Source organism: Haliotis rufescens, unplaced genomic scaffold, assembly GCF_023055435.1.
Source record: "Haliotis rufescens isolate VD_foot unplaced genomic scaffold, xgHalRufe1.0.p SCAF_14, whole genome shotgun sequence".
Taxonomy (NCBI): domain Eukaryota; kingdom Metazoa; phylum Mollusca; class Gastropoda; order Lepetellida; family Haliotidae; genus Haliotis; species Haliotis rufescens.
In genome coordinates this window covers 28,963,362-28,985,669 of record NW_025963824.1, presented here as the reverse complement: position 1 = coordinate 28,985,669, position 22,308 = coordinate 28,963,362, and the positions used below count along the sequence as shown (strand labels likewise).

Below are 22,308 nucleotides of genomic sequence, written 5' to 3'. Positions count from 1 at the left end.
TTTATTTAATAACATCTGGTATTTCGAGCAAATTATACATTTATGTATAACCTGAGGCTAAGATGTGTTTCTCCAGTAATGTTTCAATATTTCGGGACCGTGAAGGTCCGGGGTAGAATAGGTCTTCTGGTTGATGCATGTCATCGATCCCAACTGCATTGATCGATGCTCATTATATTAATCACTAGATTGTCTGGTCCAGACTCGATTATTTACAGACTGCCGTCATATAGCTAGAATATTGCTAGTTGCGGCGTAAAACAACAAACCCAATCAATATTTCGATGTCGTCAGATGCATTAAGCAAGCCGTGATGTTAGTGACAAAGTTATCAATATTTCTGTTATTTCATTGCTTTCAATAGGATCAAAGCTATACTCACAATGAATCAAAGGCAGTCAAATTACTCTCACACAACAAGTTAGATGTATATCAGTCAGATGTCATCAGTCTATTATGGTTTGCGACAATAAGCATAGCAAGCCTGGAGTACTGCAACAGCGTTGCAATAATTTGTGAAATTCCATAAACGCTACATAATTTACTATTCTTTTCATAATAATAATACTACTGAAATTCGATAACGACATCAAAGTTCTTTAGAAAAGATACATGTAATATATCTGATATTCAACATTCACTCTGTTTCGTTGATGAATGGTCTTTAGAGAACAAGCCTGACTGATGTGGCGTTCAAATGGAAAACATTGCTGTGCATGAAAAGAGATGCATGCAAGTTGAATATATATGATTGAAAATGCGATGCGAGATTGCATATATTAATAATATTGACTGACTAGTTTAATAACGTTATCACCATAGTGTAAGTTATAATATATTGTGATGTGAAAATGTAACGACTGCATAAATAATGACATGTTCCGCGGTGTATAAATACTACTGGAAACTATTCATCCTTCTGAAGAACTGCAATCAACTAACAAGGTAAGATTTTGTGTCTCTTGTAAATATCTCCTATGTTTTCACAGAATTCATTTTATGATTATGGAAAGGGCTTTGTTTCGAGTTATTTTGTAAGTTTAAGTATTTTTTATGTTGTATCATGATCAGTTAATTTTTCTTTCTGTTTTGGTCAATAATACAATTGAAGTTATTTCAAATTAGTAGTGATTCATAAACACATTCGTATATAGTCGAAATCATAAAACAGGCTCTATTTTTAGCAGAGATTTCATATGATTTTTGAAATGGTTGTATTGCTTTTATTTGTTTAATTGTTTAACAAGATCATTCAATGCTTGTAGTTAGGTTTACTACTTCTAGGATTCCATAGTTTAACAACTCAGACATTTATTCATTTCAGCAAAATGCGATACATGGTACTCATTATGATCGCCTTTGTCTATGGTGTCAACGCCAGTATTAGAGGTGGCGGTGGACGAGGTGGATCGGTTGACCAGCTGCAGGATGTCGTTGCCAAGATGGAGGATGGTCCTGTGGACGAAGTTACCCTGCTGAGGAGAGGTGCACAAATCATTAAACGAAGGTATTTGGTAGTTTCATATTCCTGGGGAAGCACACTTATATGCTGCTATTTCAAGATCTCCGCTAAGATTTACAAACTATACAAACCTTGCAGAGGTGATATATGTCAACACATATGCAAAATTGCTATTATCTCAACATAATATATCGTAAATGATCTCATACCTGATGTTGATTGACGTATGTCATGGAAACATTAAGAAACATGTACCTTTGCTTTTTGCAAATTAATGTTCTTCTTGGGTTCGTATGATTTGAAACTTAGAAACCATGGTGAATAATGCAAGGTGGTTACAGTGAAAGCTGAATGACTTCAATATGCATCATAAACATATTGAAAAGACACTTTTGTGATGAGAATTAACTAGTGGAGATTACAAGTGCAACGGGGTATACTTACCATTTTCACGATCAACTGGTGTTTTCAATCAATCAACCCATCCGTCTATCTAAATGTCACTAGTGTGTATACTACCGACAACAATAAGGGAACTAATGAAATGAAAGTGAGGGTGTAATGACATTATAAATGTCTATAAAATTAATTTGGGGCGTGGAGATCAATATTTGGTGTTTCCACAATGTTGGACGATACATGCACGACACCTTGATGGCAAACTGTTGCTTAACTTGCTCATGGTTGTTCGTGGTGTCACCAGCCATTCCGGCAAAGCGGGTCACGTTCGTAGGTGTTGGGTCTCTGGCGTGCAATCCCCGCCCGACAACCTCCCACAGCTTCATAACTAGGGGCGTGTCAGGGAACTCAGCCGGCCAGTATCCCCGCCCGACAGCCTCCCACAGCTTCATAACTAGGGGCGTGTCAGGGAACTCAGCGGGCCAGTATCCCCGCCCGACAACCTCCCACAGCTTCATAACTAGGGGCGTGTCGGGGAACTCAGCGGGCCAGTATCCCCGCCCGACAACCTCCCACAGCTTCATAACTAGGGGCGTGTCGGGGAACTCAGCCGGCCAGTATCCCCGCCCGACAACCTCCCACAGCTTCATAACTAGGGGCGTGTCGGGGAACTCAGCCGGCCAGTATCCCCGCCCGACAACCTCCCACAGCTTCATAACTAGGGGCGTGTCAGGGAACTCAGCGGGCCAGTATCCCCGCCCGACAACCTCCCACAGCTTCATAACTAGGGGCGTGTCGGGGAACTCAGCCGGCCAGTATCCCCGCCCGACAACCTCCCACAGCTTCATAACTAGGGGCGTGTCGGGGAACTCAGCCGGCCAGTATCCCCGCCCGACAACCTCCCACAGCTTCATAACTAGGGGCGTGTCAGGGAACTCAGCCGGCCAGTATCCCCGCCCGACAACCTCCCACAGCTTCATAACTAGGGGCGTGTCGGGGAACTCAGCCGGCCAGTATCCCCGCCCGACAACCTCCCACAGCTTCATAACTAGGGGCGTGTCGGGGAACTCAGCCGGCCAGTATCCCCGCCCGACAACCTCCCACAGCTTCATAACTAGGGGCGTGTCGGGGAACTCAGCCGGCCAGTATCCCCGCCCGACAACCTCCCACAGCTTCATAACTAGGGGCGTGTCGGGGAACTCAGCCGGCCAGTATCCCCGCCCGACAACCTCCCACAGCTTCATAACTAGGGGCGTGTCAGGGAACTCAGCCGGCCAGTATCCCCGCCCGACAACCTCCCACAGCTTCATAACTAGGGGCGTGTCGGGGAACTCAGCCGGCCAGTATCCCCGCCCGACAACCTCCCACAGCTTCATAACTAGGGGCGTGTCAGGGAACTCAGCGGGCCAGTATCCCCGCCCGACAACCTCCCACAGCTTCATAACTAGGGGCGTGTCGGGGAACTCAGCCGGCCAGTATCCCCGCCCGACAACCTCCCACAGCTTCATAACTAGGGGCGTGTCAGGGAACTCAGCGGGCCAGTATCCCCGCCCGACAACCTCCCACAGCTTCATAACTAGGTGAGGTGGGGTGAGGTGAAATTGGGTTTAACGTCGCGTCCAAGATTATTGCACTTATATAGCGACGTGCATGCACGTGTATGTGTGTGTGTGGCTGCTTGTACTAGTCCGGACTGATGCCGATTTATAGTGCTAGCTCACTGAGATACCATGCCGCAGTTTAACATGAATACCCCACTCAGACACAGTATACTGACTCCGAGCCGACCAGTCCTTGTTTTAGCCCCTTAATGCCGAGCGCCAGACAGGGTAACAACAAGTACAATCTTTTAACGTCTTTTTGTATGACGCGGCCCGGGATCGAACCCTGGACCTTCCGCTCTCCGGGCGGACGCTCTACCACAAGACCACGGAGGCGGTCCTTCATAACTAGGGACGTGTCAGGGAACTCAGCGGGCCAGTCCAATGTCCTTATGTCTTCTCGATGGAGATAATCGGTGACAACCTGGGAACGATGTGGTCATTTAGCCGTTCAAAAGATTGTGACGATAATTCTAGCGAAATGAACAGTTCAGGCCCATGACTCATTACAACCTCGCCCGTTCTGTATCTATTTTGGGTAGATTTATTTTCTGTTGCAGAATATAGTACTTCGATTGAATCGGAGGAATGGTCTATATTATAAAGGATTGTGCTCAGTAAAGTTTTTTTCTATTGTCCTAACTGTGTGCTGTCTCTAGCGAATTAGGGGCGGTCGGGTAGCCCAGTGGTTAAAGCGTTCGCTCGTCACGCCGAAGACACGGGTTCGATTCCCGACATGGGTACAATGTGTGAAGCCCATTTCTGGTGTCCCCCGCCGTGATATTGCTGGAATATTGCTAAAAGCGGCGTAAAACCATACTCACTCACTCACTCTAGCGAATTAGCTCCGAAACTCTCTTTAATCATAACAAGGCATCAATAAACACATTCTTCAATGACTTCGGAAAATACACGATTCTAAACTCAACGATTCAACAGCTGATCTTTTTGACGGTCACGTCACTGCAGAACGATGTGGTCTGGCATCGTCATCTAGCAGTTCAAAAGTTTGTGCCGATAATTCTAGCGGAATGAACAATGCTATGACGCACAACAACAATACCGCTCACAGCCAGGCCCAGGTCTCATTACAACCTCGGGGGCGGTCGGGTAGCCCAGTGGTTAAAGCGTTCGCTCGTCACGCCGAAGACCCGGGTTCGATTCCCGACATGGGTACAATGTGTGAAGCCCATTTCTGGTGTCCCCCGCCGTGATATCGCTGGAATATTGCTGAAAGCGGCGTAAAACCATACTCACTCACTCATTAGAACCTCGCCCGTTTGACGTTACTTGTCCCACAGTCAAGAAGTTACACTTAATGATTTGCCCAACATTTGGGCAACGTAGGTTATTGGTGTCCCAAACTTATCCACGTTTCGCCAATTTTATCTGTTTATTGAGATATCATCTCGGAGGCATTTTTAAGCATGTGCTCAGCTCAATTGCATTTGTGATTGTGTGTTTTGATGTTGGCGCACATACTTTGGTTTCTGTGAGCACATGTATAACGTTCTGGTCATTCATGAAATTGCATTGCGTTAAGATGTTGCATTAAGACGCAACGCCACGGTATTGTTAATGTGCACCTAAACAATAACTACATTCAAATATTCATTTCCCTTATTTTTGTCGGTTGTATATTACAATGTAAAGTTTTCTTTGTTTAAAAGTAATTAAATCCATTCTTGCTTTGCCGATAACAGACCTTTCCAAATGAGGATATATGTCATTAGAGGAAGAGATAGTTGCGTTTTGTATCTATTTTGGGTGTATTTGTTTTCTGTTGCAGAATACAGAACTTAGAGGGTGCTAGTAGTTCGATTGAATCGGAGGAAGGGTCTATGTAATAAAGGATTGTGCTCGGTAAAGTGTTTTTCTATTATCCCCTCTTATTATTGTCTCTCAGTATTCAGCTCCGGAACTTTCTATAATCATAACGAAACACCAATAAACACATTCTACCATGACTTTGAAAAATACACGATTCTAAACTTTCTCAATTTGTGGTCAAAATGGCCAGCATGACGTCATATCATTTGCTTCACAATGGGCGGTCACGTGCAAGCGACGTGTTGTGTAGAACTAAATCTTGGTAAACCCGGTATTGATGGTAAGTTATATGCTTTACACTTACAAGATAATGTATACAAACGGAAAGAAGTTACATTCACAGGTAATCTAGGAGATTAAAGCGATTTCGACGTTAGTGGACTCCATAAACACACTTCACACAATCTTACTCGCAAAAATGATAATAAAAGGACTATGGTCGAAGAAAAAAATCGAGTGGCTACTGAATATCGTCATTACACTACCATATGTGATGATGGGTAAGGCACATAATTTAACTAAGATAATAAATAGTGGGATTGTACTCGTGGCTTATATCCCCTCAAAACGAAAAAGGGTGTTAGTCTCTTCCCTGCCAGAAAACCCAGGTCATATGTTATTTAATTGTCCGTAAGTAAAAAACGTTAGTTTAAATTTGGTTACTGAATTCAATGATATTAAAGATAACTTGAGTGCAATACCTAATCTTTCTATGCATATTATTGAAGTCTTGTTTGGATATGCACCAGAAGATGCCTTCGAAATATTACCAGGTCTATCGATTAAATGGCTCAAGAATCACAACCGTCAACGTTGCAGTATTATTTATATGGGAGCATCACCCGTTGCAACCATTGAGGGGGTCCAAATTATTAAAAGTGACAGCATTTCTCTCACTAAGATATTTATGCCGTATAATATACATTTAATAAGGCTGATGTACACTCTCAGAACATTGAAGCAAGACCAATTAAAGACTATCATATGATATAATAATATAAACTATGTGTTTATATCCTGCGCTCGATGAAGCATTTGAAAAGGTGGATACTGTTGATGGATTTCGATTACATCAAATAAGCGACATAAAACAACGAATAGAGAAGGATAGGGAGTTGAGACTTGGATTGTATAAAAAGTATTGCAGAGCCGTGAATGCTCTCGACGGAGTTGACACTGCGCTTGTAACGGCTAGCATGGGACTCGGTGTAGCTGCTGTTTGATTATTATCAACTATAATCGCCAAAACCTATCGTACTTGGCATGGAAATAGCCGCCGGAGTCTCAGGACTGGCAGGAATAGCGATAAAATTCATTTCTCGTCAGTTGCAAAAGAAAGCATTAAAACATGATAATATTTGGATACTCGCTGAAGCAAAGTTGAACAGCAATGAGGATCATATTTCAACAGCACTGGCTGATTGTAAGATATCCGAGGAGGAGTTTTGTTTAGTGCTGACAGAACTCACCAAATACAACGCAATGAAGCAGGAGATTCGACCAAATTCTCGTAAGACCAGTGGTATTAGTGAAGACTAGAAAAAAAAGTTCATAGAACAGGGGAGACAACAAGCGCGTCAATTATTCCGTGCCCAAACCAAAGAACTTGTTGGAGATTAAAAATAGATTGTTTCCTATCGTTGGATCACATTTAAACGAATGCTTACATAAGTATATAATAATGGAGAGAAGAACTCGAAAAAGATATCAAAGCATTTATTCAGGGACAAAATTATCAAATGGAGAGAATTACCACAGGGTATATATTATATCAGTGATGTCAAACCAACCAAATACAGTCATCAATTGTTTCTTTCCAATTACCAAGAAGAGAATATAGTCTGGTCTCCTGGTAAAAAACCCGAAGAACTTAGTAAAAATGTTGAATATCTCTTTGTTCAAAATAAGGGTATGCGTATGAGTTAAAATAATAGAGAATATTTTCATTACAATTTAGTTTATTGTCATGACGATCGTTGAATCGCATCATCATTTTGACGTAAAAGAATTCATCTGTAGTAGCGGTATAGGTATATAAATCTGACTCCAGTGGAAGTGAGCCAGAATCACCACTACCTATACTACTCCTATCATATGGAAACAAATATATCTATGGCCAAAAATCTGTCAATTTGTACAAACTGTAATGACATTTGATATGTGGTTAGTTAGTTGTGGGATTTAACGCATACATTCCTCTTTTTGCAATATTTTAAACTTTGACCTTATTTACCATTTTCTCTTGAATTCATTAATACATTCATCGCACAGATATCAGACTAACAAGCTAAGATGTATAACTATTTGTTTGCTCTTAATGCTTTTATTTGGTTTTTGTAAGTCACTTTCTTCTGTTCCAGAATGCAGATTCAAAAACGGAAAAAATGAAAGATCAATGTCGTCCATATTGCAGCAAAGCATAGTGTACACATATTTGGAATATTCCCAAAAATAAAATATTTGTGCTCAGCAATTTGATTTTTTATATTCTTTTCTCATACAAATTGAGTCATTTGAGGCGGTTTTTTTAGCTAGAAACAGGTCAAATACATTGGAATGACCTTTTGGTGTAATTTCAAAGTTATTGTAAAAAGAGTATTTCGAGTAGAAAACGATTCAATGGCTTGAAGTCATATCCAGGTGTGTTTGTTTGTTTGTTGTTTAACGCCGCACGCAGCAATATACTAGCTATGTGACGGCGGTCTGTAAATAATCGAGTCTGGACGAGACAATCCAGTGATTGACAACATGAGTTTCGATCTACGCAATTGGGATACGATGACATACATCAACCACGTCAGCGAACCTGACCATGCGATCCCGTTTGTCGCCTCTTACGACAAGCATAGTCGCTTTTTATGGCATGGGTTGCTGAAGATCTATTCTACCCCGAATCTTCAAGGGTCTGAAGTCTTTGAGGTTTGTGGTGAGGGCTTTGACTTTATCCCGCTTATTGCTGGTCTTATATCCAGGTAGTGTATTATATTTGGATATATTTTGTATATATGTTTCACTTGAAACACATGAAGAACCAGTGTACGTGTACAGGTAAAGGTATTATGGGGACACAAAATTGATTTGTGTGAATCTGTTATTTTATTATAAACTAAAAATAAACTAACGAAATTATGAAATAAATGAATTTAGAATTCGCTCTTTTAAAATTTACGAAGATCTCTTGTAAAACTAGCCTGTATTTTCACAGAATTTCTATTATGATTATGGAAAGGGTTTTGTGTCTTCCATTTTTTTCAGTAAAATATTTTTCTATGCTGTATTACATATTTTTTTCCGTTCTAGGCAATAATACGATAGTAATAATTATTAATTAATAGTGATTAATAAACAAGTTTGAGATAGTCGAAATCATACAGCAGGTTATACTCATAGCAGAGATTTCTTATGATTATCAAAACGGTTTTGTGACTTTTTGTTTTGTTTGATTGTATTCCAGATCATTAAAACGTGTACAATCTGGTTTAACAACTCAAACATTTGGACATTTCATCAAAAAAAAATTCATATAGATCGTCATTGTCTATGGTATCAATGATGGTGGTAGAGTTGTCGGTGGACAAGCAGGTGGATTGCTTGATCAGGTGCAGGACGTTGTTCTTGCCAAGAGTGAGTGAGTTGGGTTTAACGCCGCTTTTAACATTCTTCCAGTCATATCGCGGTGTGCTTAATGTGGGAGGAAAGCCCGAAGTGATGCAGGTTTCAGACGTTTACCACTTCGGTGAAACCCACGAGCACGGGTGCTGATAAACCTAGAAACATAATCGGGGCAAACCGGGATTCGAACACACAATCATAGGTTTCTGGCGTGCCCAAGGGACGCAACTCTGCACAGCGAATCGTGGCGCCTTAGACGACTGGGCCACCCGTGCCCCCTCTTGCCAAGGTGGAGGATGAAACTGTGCACGCAGCATAAAACGAAAGTATTTGGGAGTTACATTTCCCTGGGGAAGCTCACTTTTATTTCGTTATTTTCAAGATCCCCGAAACTGCATTGCCACCAATAGCCCATTAGTCATACACTGCGAAAAATGGTAATATAGGCCTTGTATATACTTTGTAATTCTTTGAAAAGACTAAAATGTTCAGATGTACAACGATGCTTTGACTAAGATTTCAAGCTACGTCAAACCTTGAAAAAACCATGCAAGTCAACACATTTAGTGAGTGAGTGAGTGAGTATGGTTTACGCCGCTTTTAGCAATATTCCAGCAATATCACGGCGGGGGACACCAGAAATGGGCTTCACACATTGTACCCATGTCGGGATCCGAACCCGGGTCTTCGGCGTGACGAGCGAACGCTTTAACCACTAGGCTACCCGACCGCCCCTCAACACATTTAGAAATACCCAAGGAGGATAAGGGCTTTAGACGTGGCATTTACTATATCCAGCAGTGTGGTCAAAAGGGCAGCGTGGGGTCATATCGCTTGCGTCACAATGGGCCGTGACGTGCTGTAAAGAACTACATCTTGAAAAGTTAATTTTCTTTCGCTGTACAAAATGAAAGCATCTTCAGTAAACACAGCGAATTGACCACGTCCTGAGGCATTTGTTACACTGGAGCTGCTCTACTTACTGTTTTCGCTAATACCCAAAACGTTCGAGTTTAATTTCATCCTAATAAATTTATATGAACATAATATGTAGAAGTGGGATACCTGTAGATCGCATTCAATTTAACATTTTTTAACTTATGTAACAATTTTATTTTTGGAGTGTTAAGCACAAGGAAAACATGTACACAGTATTATTTCCTACTGATCTCTGTTTAAAACTTTAGTAAGTCTGTAATGGGGCTTGTTCTACTTCCGGGATCAAATTATTTCTGCGATTGTTATAGTTGATATAAAACTCCTCTGTAGTTTTGCATAATGTCCTATATTTGCGTCAATTTACGTGTATAAAATGCACGATCAGAATGGCAAATGATTTCCTGACTCACAATCACTGGTAAGAAGAACAATATCGTGACGTCACAATACTTGTTTAACAAAGGATTAACGATGATATCCACCCTCTCCGGAATGTTAGATGCTCTGTCTCTACATGATACGGGGCGGTCGGGTAGCCTAGTGGTTACAGCGTTCGCTCGTCACGCCGAAGACCCGGGTTCGATTCCCGACGTGGTTACAATGTGTGAAGCCCATTTCTGGTGTCCCCCGCCGTGATATTGCTGGAATATTGCTAAAAGCGGCGTAAAACCATACTCACTCACTCACTCATTCTACATGATACATATTACATTGGGAATACTACACTTATTTCTACGCCAACATATCATATGACAATAACAGATTAAGAGATCAGCTGCTGATATGTTGTGAGGGACCCCACATATACCTATTTCGGCTACATGTTTTATCAATAAAATAAAATATCGAGTAGCATGCAAGAAGAATTCATGAAATCATATAAAACTTTATTTCTCCATTTAATTTACACGGTTTTATTTAAAGTGGCATACATTCATCCACAAATGAAAGACGAAATGTTGGTACAGATATATTCGTTCATCGTCTACATAATGTTCACAGAGATAAGTGATTTGTTTCCATGATCTTGTTGCAATGAATACAATGTTTGAAGGATACAAAATATAAACAAAATATAACGAAGTATAAATGCTGAATGTCAGTAAGAAGCAAGAAGCCAAATCTCACAAAATTATCTGTCTTGCTTCTTTAAGATACGGCTTATTTTTTTTCGAGAGTATTACATCTCCATTTCTATTTTTAGGAATACCTTGACCCATTCAAGAAGTGACGTAACCTCCTCCTTTGTTTCTGTGTGGTAGATTCGTGGCTATGTATCAGGGTGTTTCTGTGTGGGAGATTCGTGGCTATGTATCAGGGTGGTTCTGTTTGGGAGATCCGTGTCTGTATCAGGGTGTTTCTGTGTGGGAGATTCGTGGCTGTATCAGGGTGTTTCTGTGTGGGAGATCCGTGGCTATGTATCAGGGTGTTTCTGTGTGGTAGATTCGTGGCTATCTATCAGGGTTTTCCTGTGTGGGAGATTCGTGGCTATGTATCAGGGTGTTTCTGTTTGGGAGATCCGTGGCTGTATCAGGGTGTTTCTGTTTGGGAGATCCGTGGCTGTATCAGGGTGTTTCTGTGTGGTAGATTCGTGGCTATGTATCAGGGTTTTCCTGTGTGGGAGATTCGTGGCTGTATGAGGGTGTTTCTGTGTGGGAGATCCGTGGCTGTATCAGGGTGTTTCTGTGTGGGAGATTCGTGGCTGTATCAGGGTGTTCCTGTGTGGTAGATTCGTGGCTGTATCAGGGTGTTTCTGTGTGGGAGATCCGTGGCTGTATCAGGGTGTTCCTGTGTGGTAGATTCGTGGCTGTATCATGGTGTTTCTGTGTGGGAGATTCGTGGCTGTATCAGGGTGTTTCTGTGTGGTAGATTCGTGGCTGTATCAGGGTGTTTCTGTTTGGGAGATTCGTGGCTGTATCAGGGTGTTTCTGTATGGGAGATTCGTGGCTGTGTATCAGGGTGTTTCTGTGTGGGAGATTCGTGGCTATGTATCAGGGTGGTTCTGTTTGGGAGATCCGTGTCTGTATCAGGGTGTTTCTGTGTGGGAGATTCGTGGCTGTATCAGGGTGTTTCTGTGTGGGAGATCCGTGGCTATGTATCAGGGTGTTTCTGTGTGGTAGATTCGTGGCTATCTATCAGGGTTTTCCTGTGTGGGAGATTCGTGGCTATGTATCAGGGTGTTTCTGTTTGGGAGATCCGTGGCTGTATCAGGGTGTTTCTGTTTGGGAGATCCGTGGCTGTATCAGGGTGTTTCTGTGTGGTAGATTCGTGGCTATGTATCAGGGTTTTCCTGTGTGGGAGATTCGTGGCTGTATGAGGGTGTTTCTGTGTGGGAGATCCGTGGCTGTATCAGGGTGTTTCTGTGTGGGAGATTCGTGGCTGTATCAGGGTGTTCCTGTGTGGTAGATTCGTGGCTGTATCAGGGTGTTTCTGTGTGGGAGATTCGTGGCTGTATCAGGGTGTTCCTGTGTGGTAGATTCGTGGCTGTATCAGGGTGTTTCTGTTTGGGAGATTCGTGGCTGTATCAGGGTGTTTCTGTGTGGTAGATTCGTGGCTGTATCAGGGTGTTTCTGTTTGGGAGATTCGTGGCTGTATCAGGGTGTTTCTGTTTGGGAGATTCGTGGCTGTATCAGGGTGTTTCTGTGTGGTGTATTCGTGGCTATGTATCAGGGTGTTCCTGTGTGGTAGATTCGTGGCTATGTATCAGGGTGGTTCTGTTTGGGAGATTCGTGGCTGTATCAGGGTTTTTCTGTGTGGGAGATTCGTGGCTGTATCAGGGTGTTTCTGTGTGGGAGATTCGTGGCTGTATCAGGGTGTTCCTGTGTGGTAGATTCGTGGCTGTATCAGGGTGTTTCTGTGTGGGAGATTCGTGGCTGTATCAGGGTGTTTCTGTGTGGGAGATCCGTGGCTGTATCAGGGTGTTCCTGTGTGGTAGATTCGTGGCTGTATCAGGGTGTTTCTGTGTGGGAGATTCGTGGCTGTATCAGGGTGTTTCTGTGTGGTAGATTCGTGGCTGTATCAGGGTGTTTCTGTTTGGGAGATTCGTGGCTGTATCAGGGTGTTTCTGTATGGGAGATTCGTGGCTGTGTATCAGGGTGTTTCTGTGTGGGAGATTCGTGGCTGTATCAGGGTGTTTCTGTGTGGGAGATTCGTGGCTGTGTATCAGGGTGTATCTTTGAGGGTGATTCTCACTGATCACAGAATATTTCTTGCTCATGAGAGTAATTTGATTGGACACTATCTTCAGCCTCCTGCGATTCTAATCAGACTAAAAATGAAGCTAATTGAATGGGTCCAGGGTACGTATCATAATTGAATGAGGATAATCGAGGGTATTTTTAATGAAACATATGGAAACTTATTTATTAAAAAAACAGAATTGATTAAAAACTGAAACTCTGACAAAAAATCCTGACAAAACGTGAATAATGTGAAAATGGTACATAATAAGAAATGCATGAATGGACATGTATATCTACCCAAAGCCAGGAGACAATATAAAAAGGCACCATAAACAAATCATGAAAAACACATGAGACTAGATCCACGTAGATGGGTGTTGGGCCGCCTGTATTGCACACATCAGCTCCTGTTTAATATCAGCGTGTAGGCACCTGTCCCACAACACACTCAAAGCTCCAATACGTAATACAAATACAGTAAAATCTCTTTCTCAAAATAAACAACGTATTCGACCCGACCCCACCCAAACGTAAATGGGAACACAAACCATAAATTAGTAGGGCGTCTGTTCCATATCCAAAACGGAAATAAAGACATGATTTAAATATACATCTGTAAAAATGTTAAGCACTTGTAGATATGAATACAGTAAAATACGTTTATAACGAACACGCTTATAACGAACTGACGGATATAACGAACTTTATTCTGGTCCCGGTCATTTGCTGTATAGATGTTTTATATATGCTTATAACGAACTACGGTTAAACCGAACTAAAATTAGTGGTCCATTTGAGTTCGTTATAACCGTAGTTTACTGTACTTTTGAAATACCTACATTGATCTCATATTGAAAAATGTTCAAGGTATCATCAACACCTGTGTGAACACTATGTTCCTCCCGGTGGTCTGAAGTACTGCGTCATCTCATATTACGCAGAGAAGCAGTGGAAGCAAAATGAAAGGGCAGTGAAGCAGTTCCTGTCGCGGTGCGCATGTCACTAGAGAGCCGATTGCGGGTTCTATATTTCAATATGAACATGTAAACAAAAACAAATGTGGTTTGTTATAACAAACACAGTAGGATACAATTTCCTATTTACAGTACAAGGTCAGACTCATCGGCCATGTTCATTAAAGTTGTTGAAAATACACATCACTTTCCAAACCGTTCATCATATAACCATGTACATCATGATGTAATTATCATATAAATATAACAAGAAATAGTGTGTCATTAACTTCCGTTTCTGCGCATTATACACGTTCGTTATTGAGGAAGAAAAAAATACGGATGTCAACTCCAGGTGCATGATGAAGGAGTTAGCACATACTCCGAAACGTTGTGTTCCTCATAAAAAAGAGTTCGACATCTATTAATTCTCTTCTTTACGTGTTTCACTTGTAAATGCCTTTCTAAGATTTTAATATTTATATTTTGCAGGATGCACTTCCGTTACATCGTTCAAGACATGGATTTGCACCGTTACCTCCTGATCCAATACCGAGCTAGACAGCCAAAAGGAATCACTCTATGTGACGTCAGTACTGTGCGCTGACGTCATAATGAAATGGAAATGAGGCCAAGATACCCTTGACGTCATACAAACACACATCAGACTGTGATGTCATGAATATCATGCTTTGTTATTAAAGATTCATTGTCTTCATGTGTTCAAACTGTCATATATCCTTTAATTATACACTTGTTAACTTGAAGTTACTCTTGGAACACTATACGTGACGTCAGTACTGTGCGCTGAATGAACATCGAAACTAATGAGCCCATGATATATTTAAATAGTTACATTGTTAACAAAAGCAAATGTGGTTTGATTTTAACAAATGACTATAAGTATTTTATATGAAAATGTATAGCTAGCGGTGCTTAACTTATCCACGTGTATATTTATATATACATTCCAAGGAGGATTTTTTTGCTGAGGAGAATAACACTTGTTTCATTGCCATCTGAATCAGTCACATAAACACCGCACCACATGTCCACTTGGTAGTCATTCATGTCTCACTGTGTGAGCTGGTAGTTATTCCATCATCACAAAATGCAGAGGGAGTGGCAAGTATCATGCATATAACAAGCTAAAGATTCACTTCACATTGACGTCCTATTCACAGTTCAAGGATAGCATCATCAACACTGTCAATCAACACTGATCAACATTCACCCCATTTCCCAATCGGCACCTCACACAATCGTCTGTGTAAAAGGAAATTGTTTGTTTGTGATACCGACGAAACACTTCCGGTACTGCGCATGATACACTTCCGTTTCCGCGCAGGATATGCTTCCGTTTTTTTGCTCAGAATTCACGTCCGTTACGTCATTCCCGTCTCCATCACGCCCGCTTCTTTTCAATATCGAGCTGGTCCGCAGAATGGAATCACTATTTTTGACGTCCCTACTGTGCGATGACGTCATAATGAATTCGGACCATCATGTCAATGACGTCAAAATGCATTCATCATATATATGATGTCACAATAAGACACCGACGACACCATATCAGTTACTTCATGAAAAATTACCGGTGTCGCCACAAAATGTATCCCAACGTGAATAGGGTGTTGCTGATAACCCAGTCCATCAGCGTATCACCTCTGTCCTTGCTTGATAACATTGCTTACCTTTAGGTTCCGTCATCACAATCGCAAGTGTGTTGGTAAATTGCCTACAATGGGCCCTTTACCGATTCATCCCCTTCAAATACATAGCCATTGTTATAGTAATACATGGGCATATCTGCGTAGTAGGCGCTCCGCTATGTTGAATATGGGGTGTAGTAAAAAGGCAAATATGCAACAAACGGACGAGGGATTTTCAGCGTGTCAGAATCCGTCCCTAGTCGAGAGGAATTCGTGGATCTTGACTTCGACCGAAATGCGAAAGGATATCTGAAACAGGAAATAGGAAAATGTGAATCGCTTACTCATTCGTGTGTTGGGGTTCAAAGAAATCAACAGTGTTTGATTGGAACTTCCCGATATGTCGACATGAATAAAGAACGAAAAAAACCCTCGAAACCTTTGAAGTATCCCCTGGAATCTCTCTGGAAACCAAAGGCGACAGGTGTCAACATTTTTCATGCTCAACTGACGACTAAAATATACTGTTATTCATCGTAACGTTGCATGAGTTAAAAGAATGTTTGTTTGTCCTTTAACGCCGCACACGGGAATGTTCCAGCTATATGACGGCGTTCTGTAAATAATCCAGACAATTCAGTTATTGACATCATGAGCATCGATTCAAGCAATTGGGATACTATGACATGCATCAACCATGTCAGCGAGGTCTACCTCCAGATTACATTAGTCGCCCCTTACGAAGTGCATAGTCACATGGTCACAAGTGCATGGTAACCAATGACGTCACAATGGTCTGCAAAGCATTGTGATGTAATATCATTGATCTCATCCAAGTGATATCTTCCGTGGGAGCCAGTTTTGGATGATAAATGACAACGCAATACATACTTTAATAAAACAACTTCTAATCACTTTCTGATTATATTCTTCTAATAAATACTTGTTACTCTTTTCTAACTACATTGAGGCTTAGTGTTTGGCGACCTACCTTCGACACAGCAGTGCGAGCAGTAGGATCATTAATCCGAGGAATAGCAGCCCCGTTATAACAGACACTGTTATGATCGTTACTGAAAAAATAAGCTCTGATAAATGAGTCTAATAAGTTAACGACGATATACGCTATACGATGTTTGTTTGTTTGTTGTTTAACGCCGCACTCAGCAATATTCCAGCTATATGACGGCGGTCTGTAAAATAATCGATTCTGGACCAGACAATCCAGTGATTGACATCATGAGCATCGATCCACGCAATTGGGATATGATGACATGCATCGATCAACTCAGCGAGCCTGACCACCCGATCCCGTGTAATTACATGTGATCACTCTCGTTGCTGAACTTTTCGTCTACCGTCAATTGAATCAATATGGATTTGTTTTTAACGACAGGACATTTTATCGGTCACTGGTTCCAGACCCTAAGTCTTTTTTCTATTTGAGCTTTTATTACACTTTTATTTCATAACATCTGGTATTTCCAGCAAATTATACATTTATGTATAACCTGAGGCTAAGATGTGTTTCTCCAGTAATGTTTCAATATTTCGGGACCGTGAAGATCCGGGGTAGAATAGGTCTTCAGCAACCCGTGCTTGCTATAAAAGGTGACTATAATTGTCGTAAGAGGCGACTAACGGGATCAGGTGGTCAGACTCGCTTACTTGGTTGATGCATGTCATCGATCCCAACTGCATTGATCGATGCTCATTATATTAATCACTAGATTGTCTGGTCCAGACTCGATTATTTACAGACTGCCGTCATATAGCTAGAATATTGCTAGTTGCGGCGTAAAACAACAAACCCAATCAATATTTCGATGTCGTCAGATGCATTAAGCAAGCCGTGATGTTAGTGACAAAGTTATCAATATTTCTGTTATTTCATTGCTTTCAATAGGATCAAAGCTATACTCACAATGAATCAAAGGCAGTCAAATTACTCTCACACAACAAGTTAGATGTATATCAGTCAGATGTCATCAATCTATTATGGTTTGCGACAATAAGCATAGCAAGCCTGGAGTACTGCAACAGCGTTGCAATAATTTGTGAAATTCCATAAACGCTACATAATTTACTATTCTTTTCATAATAATAATACTACTGAAATTCGATAACGACATCAAAGTTCTTTAGAAAAGATACATGTAATATATCTGATATTCAACATTCACTCTGTTTCGTTGATGAATGGTCTTTAGAGAACAAGCATGACTGATGTGGCGTTCAAACGGAAAACATTGCTGTTTATGAAAAGAAATGCATGCAAGTTGAATATATATGATTGAAAATGCGATGCGAGATTGCATATATTAATAATATTGACTGACTAGTTTAATAACGTTATCACCATAGTGTAAGTTATAATATATTGTGATGTGAAAATGTAACGACTGCATAAATAATGACATGTTCCGCGGTGTATAAATACTACTGGAAACTATTCATCCTTCTGAAGAACTGCAATCAACTAACAAGGTAAGATTTTGTGTCTCTTGTAAATATCTCCTATGTTTTCACAGAATTCATTTTATGATTATGGAAAGGGCTTTGTTTCGAGTTATTTTGTAAGTTTAAGTATTTTTTATGTTGTATCATGATCAGTTAATTTTTCTTTCTGTTTTGGTCAATAATACAATTGAAGTTATTTCAAATTAGTAGTGATTCATCAACACATTCGTATATAGTCGAAATCATAAAACAGGCTCTATTTTTAGCAGAGATTTCATATGATTTTTGAAAGGGTTGTATTGCTTTTATTTGTTTAATTGTTTAACAAGATCATTCAATGCTTGTAGTTAGGTTTACTACTTCTAGGATTCCATAGTTTAACAACTCAGACATGTATTCATTTCAGCAAAATGCGATACATGGTACTCATTATGATCGCCTTTCTCTATGGTGTCAACGCCAGTATTAGAGGTGGCGGTGAACGAGGTGGATTGGTTGACCAGCTGCAGGATGTCGTTGCCAAGATGGAGGATGGTCCTGTGGACGAAGTGGCCCTGCTGAGGAGAGGTGCACAAATCATTAAACGAAGGTATTTGGTAGTTTCATATTCCTGGGGAAGCACACTTATATGCTGCTATTTCAAGATCTCCGCTAAGATTTACAAACTATACAAACCTTGCAGAGGTGATATATGTCAACACATATGCAAAATTGCTATTATCTCAACATAATATATCGTAAATGATCTCATACCTGATGTTGATTGAGGTATGTCATGGAAACATTAAGAAACATGTACCTTTGCTTTTTGCAAATTAATGTTCTCCTTGGGTTCGTATGATTTGAAACTTAGAAACCATGGTGAATAATGCAAGGTGGTTACAGTGAAAGCTGAATGACTTCAATATGCATCACAAACATATTGAAAAGACACTTTTATGATGAGAATTAACTAGTGGAGATTACAAGTGCAACGGGGTATACTTACCATTTTCACGATCAACTGGTGTTTTCAATCAATCAACCCATCCGTCTATCTAAATGTCACTAGTGTGTACACTACCGACAACAATAAGGGAACTAATGAAATGAAAGTGAGGGTGTAATAACATTATAAATGTCTATAAAATTAATTTGGGGCGTGGAGATCAATATTTGGTGTGTGCACCATGTTGGACGATACATGCACGACACCTTGATGGCATACTGTTGCTTAACCTGCTCATGGTTGTTCGTGGTGTCGACCGCCATTCCGGCAAAGCGGGTCACGTTCGTAGGTGCTGGGTCTCTGGCGTGCAATCCCCGCCCGACAACCTCCCCCAGCTTCATAACTAGGGGCGTGTCAGGGAACTCAGCGGGCCAGTATCCCCGCCCGACAACCTCCCACAGCTTCATAACTAGGGGCGTGTCAGGGAACTCAGCCCGACAACATCCCACAGCTTCATAACTAGGGGCGTGTCAGGGAACTCAGCGGGCCAGTATCCCCGCCCGACAACCTCCAACAGCTTCATAACTAGGGACGTGTCAGGGAACTTAGCCCGAAAAAATCGCACAGCTTCATAACTAGGGACGTGTCAGGGAACTCAGCGGGCCAGTATCCCCGCCCGACAACCTCCCACAGCTTCATAACTAGGGGCGTGTCAGGGAACTCAGCCCGACAACCTCCCACAGCTTCATAACTAGGGGCGTGTCAGGGAGTTCAGCGGGTCAGTATCCCCGCCCGACAACCTCCCACAGCTTCATAACTAGGGACGTGTCGGGGAACTCAGCGGGCCAGTATCCCCGCCCGACAACCTCCCACAGCTTCATAACTAGGGACGTGTCAGGGAACTCAGCGGGCCAGTATCCCCGCCCGACAACCTCCCACAGCTTCATAACTAGGGACGTGTCAGGGAACTCAGCGGTCCAGTATCCCCGCCCAACAACCTCCCACAGCTTCATAACTAGGGACGTGTCAGGGAACTCAGCGGGCCAGTATTCCCGCCCGACAACCTCCCACAGCTTCATAACTAGGGGCGTGTAAGGGAACTCAGCCCGACAACCTCCCACAGCTTCATAACTAGGGACGTGTCAGGGAATTCTGCGGGTCAGTATCCCCGCCCGACAACCTCCCACAGCTTCATAACTAGGGGCGTGTCAGGGAACTCAGCCCGACAACCTCCCACAGCTTCATAACTAGGGACGTGTCATGGAACTCAGCCCGACAACCTCCCACAGCTTCATAACTAGGGGCGTGTCAGGGAACTCAGCCCGACAACATCCCACAGCTTCATAACTAGGGACGTGTCAGGGAACTCAGCGGGCCAGTATCCCCGCCCGACAACCTCCCACAGCTTCACAACTAGGGACGTGTCAGGGAACTCAGCCCGACAACCTCCCACAGCTTCATAACGAGGGGCGTGTCAGGGAGCTCAGCCCGACAACATCCCATAGCTTCATAACTAGGGGCGTGTCAGGGAACTCAGCGGGCCAGTATCCCCGCCCGACAACCTCCCACAGCTTCATAACTAGGGGCGTGTCAGGGAACTTAGCCCGAAAAAATCGCACAGCTTCATAACTAGGGGCGTGTCAGGGAACTCAGCGGGCCAGTATCCCCGCCCGACAACCTCCCACAGCTTCATAACTAGGGGCGTGTCAGGGAACTCAGCCCGACAACCTCCCACAGCTTCATAACTAGGGGCGTGTCAGGGAGTTCAGCGGGTCAGTATCCCCGCCCGACAACCTCCCACAGCTTCATAACTAGGGACGTGTCAGGGAACTCAGCGGGCCAGTATCCCCGCCCGACAACCTCCCACAGCTTCATAACTAGGGACGTGTCAGGGAACTCAGCGGTCCAGTATCCCCGCCCGACAACCTCCCACAGCTTCATAACTAGGGGCGTGTCAGGGAACTCAGCGGGCCAGTATCCCCGCCCGACAACCTCCCACAGCTTCATAACTAGGGACGTGTCAGGGAACTCAGCGGGCATGTATCCCCGCCCGACAACCTCCCACAGCTTCATAACTAGGGGCGTGTAAGGGAACTCAGCCCGACAACCTCCCACAGCTTCATAACTAGGGACGTGTCAGGGAATTCTGCGGGTCAGTATCCCCGCCCGACAACCTCCCACAGCTTCATAACTAGGGGCGTGTCAGGGAACTCAGCCCGACAACCTCCCACAGCTTCATAACTAGGGACGTGTCAGGGAACTCAGCGGGCCAGTATCCCCGCCCGACAACCTCCCACAGCTTCATAACTAGGGGCGTGTCAGGGAACTCAGCGGGCCAGTATCCCCGCCCGACAACCTCCCACAGCTTCATAACTAGGGGCGTGTCAGGGAACTCAGCGGGCCAGTATCCCCGACCGACAACCTCCCACAGCTTCATAACTAGGGACGTGTCAGGGAACTCAGCGGGCATGTATCCCCGCCCGACAACCTCCCACAGCTTCATAACTAGGGGCGTGTCAGGGAACTCAGCCCGACAACCTCCCACAGCTTCATAACTAGGGGCGTGTCAGGGAATTCAGCGGGTCAGTATCCCCGCCCGACAACCTCCCACAGCTTCATAACTAGGGGCGTGTCAGGGAACTCAGCCCGACAACCTCCCACAGCTTCATAACTAGGGACGTGTCAGGGAACTCAGCCCGACAACCTCCCACAGCTTCATAACTAGGGGCGTGTCAGGGAACTCAGCCCGACAACCTCCCACAGCTTCATAACTAGGGACGTGTCAGGGAACTCAGCCCGACAACCTCCCACAGCTTCATAACTAGGGACGTGTCAGGGAACTCAGCCCGAAAACATCCCACAGCTTCATAACTAGGGACGTGTCAGGGAACTCAGCACGAAAACATCCCACAACTTCATAACTAGGGACGTGTCAGGGAACTCAGCGGGCCAGTATCCCCGCCCGACAACCTCCCACAGCTTCATAACTAGGGGCGTGTCAGGGAACTCAGCCCGACAACCTCCCACAGCTTCATAACTAGGGACGTGTCAGGGAACTCAGCCCGAAAACATCCCACAGCTTCATAACTAGGGACGTGTCAGGGAACTCAGCGGTCCAGTATCCCCGCCCGACAACCTCCCACAGCTTCATAACTAGGGGCGTGTCAGGGAACTCAGCGGGCCAGTATCCCCGCCCGACAACCTCCCACAGCTTCATAACTAGGGACGTGTAAGGGAACTCAGCCCGAGAACCTCCCACAGCTTCATAACTAGGGGCGTGTAAGGGAACT

General features: G+C 43.2%; 1 protein-coding gene across 4 annotated transcripts in view; it reads left to right on the top strand.

Moving 5' to 3' along the window:
• The first annotated feature begins 855 nt into the window (after positions 1–855).
• LOC124152709 overlaps positions 856–22,308 on the top strand; it is a 29,290-nt gene continuing 7,837 nt past the window's right edge. Inside the window, exons 1-4 of one of the 4 annotated variants that reach the window (XM_048395248.1) lie at positions 856–945; positions 1,325–1,507; positions 5,252–5,325; positions 14,471–14,696. In XM_048395248.1, coding sequence (XP_048251205.1) covers positions 872–945; positions 1,325–1,507; positions 5,252–5,309 — 315 coding nt within the window. In that variant the 5' untranslated portion in view covers positions 856–871 and the 3' untranslated portion in view covers positions 5,310–5,325; positions 14,471–14,696. Of the gene's footprint in view, positions 946–1,324; positions 1,508–5,251; positions 5,326–7,652; positions 7,766–14,470; positions 14,697–18,027; positions 18,118–18,496; positions 18,680–22,308 lie in introns of those variants that run through there. The other 3 variants (XM_048395247.1, XM_048395246.1, XM_046525746.2) reach the window with 3 other exon arrangements.